The sequence below is a fragment of the Dasypus novemcinctus genome, chromosome 10 (assembly GCF_030445035.2).
Source record: "Dasypus novemcinctus isolate mDasNov1 chromosome 10, mDasNov1.1.hap2, whole genome shotgun sequence".
NCBI classification, from domain to species: Eukaryota; Metazoa; Chordata; class Mammalia; order Cingulata; family Dasypodidae; genus Dasypus; species Dasypus novemcinctus.
The window spans coordinates 16,201,924-16,213,127 of record NC_080682.1 but is presented as its reverse complement, the minus strand read 5'-3'; the positions used below and the strand labels follow the sequence as shown (position 1 = coordinate 16,213,127).

The 11,204-nt window shown below is 39.3% G+C and overlaps 1 protein-coding gene across 1 annotated transcript; it reads right to left on the bottom strand.

Annotated features, from left to right (window-relative positions):
• Positions 1-10,950, bottom strand: TCN1 (transcobalamin 1). Its single transcript, XM_004477957.5, has 9 exons — positions 10,794-10,950; positions 8,890-9,069; positions 7,936-8,076; positions 6,896-7,051; positions 5,459-5,643; positions 2,537-2,720; positions 1,553-1,736; positions 375-493; positions 1-224 (listed from the first exon to the last, which is right to left on the bottom strand). Exons 1-9 carry the CDS (start codon positions 10,870-10,872, stop codon positions 163-165), a joined length of 1,290 nt encoding a protein of 429 aa, XP_004478014.1. The 5' UTR covers positions 10,873-10,950; the 3' UTR covers positions 1-162.
• Between the last annotated feature and the right edge of the window lie 254 nt (positions 10,951-11,204).

Sequence of the window (11,204 nt, the reverse complement as noted above, 5' to 3'; positions counted from 1 at the left end):
TTTCTTTATGCAGTTACTGTTTTTTTAATTGAGTATGCAGAGAGAGAGGAGGTTATCGACTCTCCTGTTGGGATTGAAGTAAATGAAAAGGAAAGCTTGAGGCTAACTTCCACATGAATTCCACTGTAAAAAGATTGGATCCAGATGGAAAGTTTAGGTTTATTAGTATTTGCTCCAACGAATCTCCAAATTCTCACCAGAATGGACAACATAACTACCAACTCCTGGAAAGGAAAAAGAAAGAGACCTGGGTCAAATAATCTGACTACAGAATCACCAACTAATGGACAGAGGGCACCCATAACCCCTGGCACATTTTCCACCAAAGCTCATTTTTGCCTCATGGGGATTGTTGGCATCTTTCTCTCCCTTACCTTGGCTCAATGGTTTGCCTCCGCTCAGAAGTTCCCAGTAGGTTCTGTCGTTATTGTTGGCCCTTAGACCCTGAACAGAGGTGATATATGGACCCCAAGAACTCTCCTCCTTTGTGAAGCTGTGGGGGCACAGTGGGCTGGTTACAAGAATGTCTAATTTTCAGAGGGAACCCAACACTTTAATGTTTGATGCTGATTTCCTGGCCCTGTCCCCAGATATTTTGACTCTGTAGGTCAAACATTCCAAGTGATCCTGATACAGGCACCCCTTGCTAAATTAGAGAAATGATGCCTGTGGTTCTTGCTTCCCCTCCTGCCATAGAAGACACTTTGTGGCCAACAACTTCTAACCTTCTACCCTCAGATAGTAACTTTTGAAAATACGCACTAACGGACTGTGTTAAACTCAGGTCCCAGAATCATCAAAAATTAGTGGGTTTTCTCTTAGGAAAGAGGGACAGGAAAGAATAATTTAGTATTTCATGTTGTGTTTATTAAAAAATGATAGTCAATTTCTGTTTCATATTCCTTAGTCATATTTCTCTATCTACCATCCTGGAAGCCCTTGAAGGAAGCCTTTAAGTATGTGTGTGTGTGTTTGTGTGTGTGTGTGTATGTAGACATTTATAATTATATTTTATTATAATTATTATGATTTTCTCAACAGCATCTTGAACTATTTTGTTAGACACAATAAATAATTGTCATTTAGATTCAAGAAGCCAAATAAACCATATTTTTTAGAGGCAAAATCAATATCTTAATTTTAATACGTGACCTCTCTAGGTCAGGGGAGCATAACCTGGCAGGCATGGGGTGTATGAATCTACTGAAAAGACATGGATGGGCTTCAAGGGGCTTGCATAACCCCTGATTTAAATGGCAAATTTTGTATGTATGCTTATTTTTCTGGGATGAGCTCTGTCATCCTCCATAGATTTTCAAAGGAGTCAGTGACTCAGAAATAGTTTAGAACCGCTCTTCTAGACATGAAATGTCTGACATAGGCTCTAGCATTGAAAGATTTTTGCTGAAAGAAAGATACTTGGGTTACATTCACCCATTAGACAAACAATAATTGTGCACTTTGTACTCAGGTCAGACTTGCAGATGTATTCTTACTGAGTTTCTAGAAATTCACACTAAATACCTCAACCTTAAATTATATACAGACATACCCAAATATCGTTTTATTTTGTCTCTGTGCTGCCTCCATCACGTCTAGGAAGACAGACCCATTCAACACAGTGACGTTAGTGGAATATGTTTCATTGATTTTCACAGAATAATGGACTTTTATATTTGAGGGTGATATAGTAGGTGGCGCAGGTCCAGGCACAAGAATGGAGATGTTGAAGTTGTCTGGCAGAGACAGAAAAGCAGACAGTAATATTAAAGAAAAGAAAAAATGATGTTGGAACTTGCACACACATCCTACTCTTACTCTTCGTTCCTTTCCTTCTTGTAGATAAGGATTTGCTACAATAAGCAACTGTCATCAATTGAAGGGCAAATCGCTCATATGACTACAGCAGAAATTAAAACTGAACCTCAATGGTTTTCCAAATGCTGGTGTTTAGCTCAACTGCCATCTAATTAAGCAACTCAGTTGCTCCATTCCCATTTCTCCTAGAGGCTCCTGTGTTATTGGCCTTGGTACAGCATACAATTATGCTTAATATGCTTATCTTATTATTATAATTATCTTTTTTTTTCCAAAATTTTAAGTGCAGGCACTATAGTAATCATTATACATGAATTCACGGGTTATCTCATTCAATTCTTACAAAAACCTGTGGTTCATAATATGATTGTTCCCATTTTTTATATTACAACACTGAAGCTTAGAAAGTAAGAATTTCATCCAAGTTTCCTAAACCTGTAAGCAACTGAGTCAAGAATAAACAGAGATAGAAGGTTAGGATCGCTGTCCTGTCTGCCTTGTTGCAAAACTAGTTGTTGAATAAATTACCCATCACACAATTTTCTGAGAATACTGCCATATTCCTTCCAAATGATGTATTGAGGCCTGAGTTCTATCTGGGAACTCTTTTGCTGGGGGGATTTATCTGGTCACTGCTAGTCTCTTGAGGACATTTAGACCTCACCTGCTTTGGGTGTGACACTAAAAGGTAAAACAGTTTGATCTTTAGTGCTTATACCATAGACACAAGAAGAGTTTCTGTTAACATCCAGATAGGTCTTTCCCATCAGGGCAGGTAAGATCTGGGCTGCAGCTGTTGGAATACGGAATGCTCCCTGAGAAATTTCATTGACCACTGTTTGCAGAGTCTTTTGGCAGTTCCATTCATTTTCTCTGTAATAGTTTGATGAGACAAAAAGGGCCTAATGAGAGAGAGAGAGAGAGAGAGAGAGAGAGAGAGAGAGAGAGAGAGAGAGAGAGAGAGAGAGAGAGAAAGTTCAATTAATATGGAAGCCTACACCTATTTCAGTAAGTATTTATTGAGCATTGACTACATAGGAGGTTTCGTAGGAGCTTAAAAGACAACTAAGTATGTTTCATTCTCTCATGAAGCTTATGAACTAGTTTGGATGGAGAAGCAGGGAATTGTTTAATAACACAAAATAAAGTTCCAATGAGAATGGATTTTCTCTGTGTTTATGCCTGTATCCCCAACACTGGAACAATACCTGCTAGTCTCTTGAGGACATTTAGACCTCACCTGCTTTGGGTGTGACACTAAAAGGTAAAACAGTTTGATCTTTAGTGCTTATACCATAGACACAAGAAGAGTTTCTGTTAACATCCAGATAGGTCTTTCCCATTAGGAGGCACTCAATAAATATTTGTTTGTGGATGAGCTATTGTAAAACAGCCATAAGATGAAGGCAGTAAGAGAAGCATCTAGAGAAATGGCCTTTCAAAGAAGGAAGACCTTATAAGCATTTAATTGAGGCTGAAGAAAGGCTCCATGGAGAAGGTGGTACTTGAGATAAGCCTTGAAGTTATGACTGTACATCAGTAGGTGACAGGAGGATGTGAGCACCATACTCAGAGTGAGCAGCATAAGCAAAGGTGATGAGGCATGAAGCGCAAGGGCATGGCCTGACAGTAATGAGAATATCTACATTTTGGCAAGATCCCCATGGGCTCTTCTTGGTCTAGCACGACTGATTGTATAGAGAGCACTCAGGGCAATTGTGGAAAAAGATGCTGGAGCAGAGGTTTGGGTCAGATTGGTAGACAATTGGATATAAGGGTGAGGAGTCTGACATTATTTAATTGACAATGTGGGTTTTGAACAGATACTATCCAGGCAACAGAATATAAGTTGGATTGGAGGGGGAGCATTATAAAGCAGGAAAAGTTAGGAGGATGCTATAGTGAGTAAGGCAAGGACTAAAATGGGCTGAGTTGTATGTGTAGCCAACATGCATTTGCAGGATACATAAAAAAGAGCAAAATTATTCATGTTACCTCTCCCCTTAAAAACTGTCTTGTTAGCAAGTAGCTCTTGAGCCTGTGATGAATTAGAATCACTTGTAAGACTTTCAAACAAAACCACGGCTCAAACTTCCTTCCTAAGTTTCCCTATTAACTGGATGGTGGGAGGACCAAAAACAGTAGTATTTTCTAAACTCTCCTCCAGCTGATTCACATATATAGACTGAAGTGAAACCACTGTTTCTATTACATTCAAACTTCTTAGTCAGACAAATAATAATATAAGCAGCAGCAATAACAATGCAAACAACTTTATGATAATATCTCTGTTTATATCCCTAGCTTCAACTCATAGTGCTTACTGAGGATCCTACACCAGCCATGCTGAACACCTTGGCCTTTGTCCTTGCTGCCCTCCTTCCCTTGAAGGGTCTCTCACCCTGAGTTGGCCTGGCAAACACCTATTCATACTAGACTCAGTAACAATATATATTTTTCTATAAACTTTTCTTGATCTCTTCTTGATTTTACCTCTTAGAGTTGAATACATTGATGAATGATGGCAGGAATAAAGTTCCAGTCATCAGGAAATATATGTGGACAGTGTAAAGTGTCAAAAGTGTGAATCTGGGAAGCATATTTGACCCAATGGATGGGGCGTCCACCTACCACATGGGAGGTCCAAGGTTCAAAGCCAGGGCCTCCTGACCCATGTGACGAGCTGGTCCACGCGCAGTGCTGATGCGCACAAGGAGTGCCGTGCCACGCAGGGGTGTACCCCGCAGAGGGAAGCCCCACATGCAAGGAGTGCACCCTGTAAGGAGAGTTGCCCAGTGCGAAAAAATTGCAGCCTGCCCAGGAATGGCACCGCACACACGGAGAGCTGATGCAGCAAGATGACGCAACAAAAAGAGACACAGATTCTGGGTGCCACTGACAAGAATACAAGCGGACACAGAAGAACACACAGTGAGTGGACACAGAGAGCAGACAACTGGGGGGCGGGAAGGGGAGAGAAATAAATAAAAAATAAATCTTCTAAAAAAAAAAGTGTGAATCTGAAACCAAATATTTTAGATGCCATCTGTCTGTGTCCCTTGCTGACTGTGTAATGTCAGGCAAGTTACGATATTCTCAGGACTCATTCTTCTATTACAGGATATAGAAGTAATAATTCCTCCCTCCCTGGAAGGACTGCATGCATTAACGAGTTAACAGAGTAAAACAACTAGTGCTTGGCATATATTAAGCACTTAATAGGTATTGGCTGTTATTATCACTGACACTTATTACTTCTATAACAACAATCTAATTTGGGAGGTAAGATGAAAGATAAAACACTGATATCTGGTGAAGTGTGAAATTGTATGTGGTAGAACAGTGAGATAGCTCAGGGTAGCCTCTAGGACTGACATAAAAACAAACAAAACAAAACAAAACCCCCCAAAAAGGTAGTCAGGAAAAGCGTCTCTCTTTGGAGAGGCAAAGATTGAAGGTGAGAAGAGTACATTTCAGTCAGTGGAGGGGAATCACATAAGCAGATACACAGATGAAGCAATCAAGTTTAGTATAGGAAACACAGAAAGAATAATAAGATTGTAGGAGGCCAATAAGAAAGAGTAAAGATCTGCTTTCTTCTATGACTCCCTGTCTGCCCCCTCTTTACTCTCTGACTTACCTGCATAGCTTCTCCTGTACTATATATATTTCCAATGAGACCATTTTCTTTTATCTCCAACAGAATCTTTTTTACCAGTGACTCTGTATAATTATCAATTCTCTCTAAATTCCCTTGATCTGTTTTGATCTGCTGATTTCTCCTTCTCACGCAGGTCAGAGCCAGGACAGCCATTCCACCAGTATCTGCCCAAGAAATAAAGTGTTCGTGAATAAGGTGAACAAGTATTCCAGCTGGCCTGGGACTTAGGGATTTCCTAGATTTGGGACTTTCAGGGCTAAAACGGAGGCAAACCCAAAAAACTGGGATGGTTTGGAGATGGGAGGAAAGCATTTCAATTGCAATCATCCCTCTAGCACTAAGCACCCCCACACTGCAAGATTCCTTCCCTTTGTTGAATTGTTATGCACCATGGTTCTTAATACCTTCTACTTCAGTCACACAGTGGCTTTGAAGTTACATACTCATGGACAGTTCTCCACTTTTACATTTTGGTTGCTCCCATATTTTTCTTATTTTAGCCATGTTGGCAAAAGAAATTGAGAAAATCCAGGATGACATACCAAATCAAGTATGTTTTTATAAGTTTCCCAAGGGTTCCATTAGTGACTGATTAGAAAAACAGCATTTAGCAGATTTTTTCTCCAAACTCCTTAACAGGAAAGATAAGGCAAGAGGTATGGAGGTATGGCTCTTTTGCTGGCTTGATACCTGGTTTTATATGTTTCTTTTGTGTGGCACCTTCTTTCTCTCATAGGAAAAGGAATAAGAGAAGCCTTATATTCTCTTTATATCCAGAAATACTGAATGGTGATTTGCTTTGAACTTTCTGGAGAAAGCTGAACTGTGTACCTTGATCCACAGGTTTGAACACAAATACTAGCTGTCTAGAGAGGACTTCTTTTTGGATATGTAAACTGACTCAGTGGAAAGTCCCTCTCCATTGTGAATATTTATTTTATTGATCAAAATATTGGACCTTGTCACTGGAGGGGGTGTGCTGTTCAAGTTAACTCAGATGTTTGAATGGTTTCAATAAATTAGAAAGAGTGGCAGGTTTTAGACAAAAGAATTCTAGAGCATATCTTTAGTAACATGTATAATCTTAAAATGTTTTCATATAAAGATTATCGTGATCTAGCCTCATTTTACAAGTGAAAAGATTGAAGCCAAGAGTTAAAATACATTGGTTATATAACTCAAAGAAAAGCTGGGAGTAAGAAACAGGTCTTTCTTATATACCACACACCTAGAAAGAGGCTTGGAGGTCATCTATCACCCATTCTTCTCAAAAAGAAAATTTCCTTCCTTGAGGCCTAGGCTAAAGAGGATAGACAAGAAAAAAAACCACGACTACCTACTGATAGAAAAGTCTAAGGGCAAGGTATGCTGGTGACTGTGTCCTCTGTACCAAGGGATTTGGGTACAATTACTCACCTACTGAGAACTGGTCACTAAAATAATAGTTTTTGTTTTCAGGATTGAAGAGTTCAGCAGTTCTGTTTATTGAATAGTTCCCATTGAACAGACACAAAGCCAAAACATCCAGGCTGAGTTGGTAGTAGTTAGTCAGTGGATTGCCATTGTGTTTTTCTGGCAGAGAGAGGAGAAGAAATACTTTACTATGGAAGTGGTGCTAGAGTAATACATTTTCAAACCATTTCTATTTCCTTTTATTCCCCTTTCTCTATCCTTAAGAAAAGGTGAGTATATGGTGGTGAGGGGAGGATGTGAAATCACCTATAGAATAAACAAACCTGAGAAATTCAAAGGTGGTTTAAATTTTAGGCTAGCCAATTAAGCTCAATTCCCTTAATTTTATAACTAAAGAGACCCAGAACTAGAGAGATTAAAATAATATGCCAACATTTAGGTGCTTATAGAGCTAGGACTAAAATATAAGTCTCCAACTTCCAAGCCTATTACACTTTCAACAGTAATGTGTTGATTAAGTAGAAGCATGGATGGAAGCCATCTCAAAGAAAGATGGGGTTTGAGGAACTTAATGAATAATAAGATAAATATTGGATGGTAGTTCAAATAAATCAGCCACCAAGGTTAACATATTTTTCCCAGTGATAAAGCACTGTGGCCAGTTTTATTTCTTATAGCTATCATAAAATGCTTCCGTACTAATGACACAATGCCTTGTATTGTTCACCAACTTCCAGGGTAATTCATTGTTTTTCTAAAAGCCAAGCACCTGTAGTACTAGAGGACTGTGCCCTGCTTTTGTGTTTGTATGTATTTGCCATCATATATAGATTAGTGTTTGGCATAGGGTCAGTGCTCAACTGAACACATTCGAAAAAAATAAATCAAGATGTATGTTGAAGGAGGTAAGAAAAAGTGACCTGCAAAGACAGTGAGATAAATAGAACGAAGAGGAGAAGGAAAGAGTGGAAAGAAATTCCATACAATTCGTCATCAGTGAAGAAGAAAAGGTTGTTGAGGGTCTCTGAACATCTGGTTCTCACCCATATTTGCTATTTCTGCTTGGAATTTCTCTTCTAGAAGGTCAACCAGGTGAGAATCAAATCCACATTTTTCGTCAGGGTTATGACATGCTCCCAAAGCCAGTATTACCAAGGCAAGCTGTCCTGAACTTAAATTTGATTCTGAAAGGAAAAGTATCCAAGTTCAATAAAGTGCAAGCTTGTGATATTTTTCTGGCCTCCTTTCTTCCTATACTCATTTCCTTGTGATTAGTATTTACTATTGCTTGTTTCCTCTGTCCTTTCTTTGGTTCCACTCCATACTAATGTTTTATTGTTCTATTCCTTGTTCCTAAAACAAAGCCTTTTTTAGCAGAGCTGTAATATTGCAAACTAGATTCTGGTTTTTTTTTCATGAAGTCATGGGATCTTTAGGAATTTTCTCCTTTTGTGGGTGCCAGGATAACAACAATTGATTTCCATCTTCTACCGTAGAATATAAAAATTCTCAGTCTTCTCATTTTCACATATTGTGAGGTAGGTAGGGATGTTATAATTTCCCCCTCATACTGATAAGAAAACTGAGACTCACCATTGACATGACCTACTCAAGGCAGAGCATGGGCTCAAACCCAGACCCCATCTCTTTTGCTCCATGCTTGCCTCTCTATTGTTAGCTTTCTTACTCGGTGGTCCACATGCCTGTCTGGTAGTGAACTCAACTAGTTTAAACAATATTAATGGATAAGAACCCACACCTTCTTTTCCCTTTTCCTTGTGGTGTCTTGAAGGAAAATTGCCTTCAGAACCCAAAGAAGCAAGACCTAGCTCTGGAGTGAATGGCAGAGAATTGATGCTTTGAGGCACCTTTTTGTCAATCAAGTTTTATACAGCTAGAAAATATATAGCAGGGGTACTTTGGACACACATTTTTTACTGGAGACAATCTTTTAGACAATCTTTTCCTAAATTTCCCAAAGAAATACAGGTACTCACCTTTCTTTTCCACATTGTCTTTGATTAGTCGGATGATCTGTTTCTCTATGCTTTGGTTCTGCATTCCAACAAGTCTCAGGGACAATAGAACATTGGCAGCTTGGGCTACATTGGTATAGTTTGAATTGAGCATTGTCCTCAACAGAGGGGCTAGAGAGGAGAGCTCTCCTTCACTTACCACTGTGGGGGGGAAGTAAGAACCATATACCCAGAAAACATTAGTACTAAGAACAGTAATGATATTAAAATATTAACTGACAGATATGACACAGAATTATGCCAATCTAGTGGCCACTGACTATATTGCTGGAAAAATACAAAGGAAAGTTTGGGGTCCCAGCTGTGCCAGGCATTTCTCCTTTACCAACCAGGATGGAACTGTTCCAATATTTTAACAACTCGTTTATATCCTTACCATTGTACCCTGTCAGGACACTCACGGATCCTCCTTTGGAGTTATAGGATCCTTTCCTAATTTTGTGGATGAGGCCCAGAGAGGGTGTCTTTAATAAACCTCAGTAATCAGAGGCTTAGCTGAGGGTTGGAATATGTGTCTTCTATCTCCCATGCCACAGCACTTTCTACTTCCTGGATTCAGTTCTTTCCTTTCCTCCATCTCCTAACTCAACTGGGTTAATAGTGAGGGGATGCAGGCAAAGCTTTTATGATCACCAAACCATATTATCTGCTTGCCTAACTAGCCAGGCATCAAGATTATTATTCAACAGTATACTCCCTTGAGATAAACTTCCAGTTTTAGTCTACAACATATTCAAATCCCAGGGGTGAGGACAGAGGAAGTCACATTATGTGTGGAAGTGAAAAGGAAATCCAAAGAACTGGGAGAGAATAAGAAGAGTTAGACGCCATTAAAAACATGACAAATGTCTACAGATACTTCGTTCATAATCCTGATATTTGACAAAAATCCCATCTTTCTCCAGATTTTCTCATGGTTAGTGCAACATGAGGACATGTGCCCTGGATCCCATCAGACCTTAGCTGAATTCTTTGTGCCTCTGTTTAAGACTGTGGGCTAGTTAAGTAATTTCCCTGGCCTTCAGTTTCCTCAGTTTTAAAACTGTGGATATTAACACCAACCTCACAGGTATTGGACAAGAAACCACTTAAACTGTGCTTTGTTGTGCACATTATTACCTTCAATTCAGGCTGAAGTTTCTGTCATAGCACTTAGAGACTCTAGGGACTCTGATTTCTTCAATTAAAAAAAAAGGAGTCAGGAAGATCTGAATGGAGTGACTGTAGAAAGGGCAGGTTGTTGCAGGCACAATAGGAGTATTGTGAGTCAGCTTTCTGAGATTTGTGGACACATGCATTCAGCAGATTTTTCAGCATTGAAACTGACTTTTTAGTTCTGGGTCAATAACTCCAATCAGCTTGACTTTGAGGACTGAAGACAAAGTTAATTATTTTGTACAATTAAGTGAATTTCAAAGTCTCCATAGGGATTTCCTGTTCCAGGATACCATGGGGGAAGTAAGAGAAGCAGAGTCTGGTCTTTAGCCCATATGACCTCAAGTTTATCTTTTATGGTGTTGGACTCTTTTTGCTGTTGGCTACAGATGTAGCCACAGATGGTACCACCTAGTCATTTCTAAGGAGATTTGCTGCTCAATTCCAGGGTAAAGACTCAAACATATGTCTAACTTCAGAAAAATTGATTGAAACTCAAAATCATAAAAAAATTATGCTCCCTCTTAAAACAGCATACATTGTTGGACGTTCCTCTCCATCAACTTTCATCTTTTACACCACTTATAAAGTTCAACCATGGATAGAGCTAGAATAGAATCTTTTCTCAGGTAAATCTATGCAAAGTGCTCTGTCTGCTAGCCTTCAGGAGACTATGATACTAGAGTAATTTTAGCTCAAAATGTACTCACCACATTTCTTGCATAGCTGACTTGGAATAAGAAAAAACAATAGAAGCCCCATCAGGGGTAGGTGGTATGATTGTCTCATCCCTCCAACAGTGTGCTAGAATGGTGAGGAATTGACTGGCTCTTTGTCGGGTAATGGGTGGAGGGTAATGAGAACTCCTCCTTCAGGTTGGCTCAGCCTCTTTCACACAAGCAAATATTGAGCAATGTCAGGAGGTGTGGTCAAGTGTTTGTCTAAATAATGTGATAATCCAGGAAGAAGATTTGAAAGCTACAATCCGGGAAAATGAGGAAATAATTTTTCTTTGCTTCTTGTTCCAAACCTTCAGCATTCTCATTCCTTACTTCTTGCCTTCAGCCCAATGAACATAAATTAGGTGAATGAGTGTTTTAAAATAAAGTTTCCATATTTTC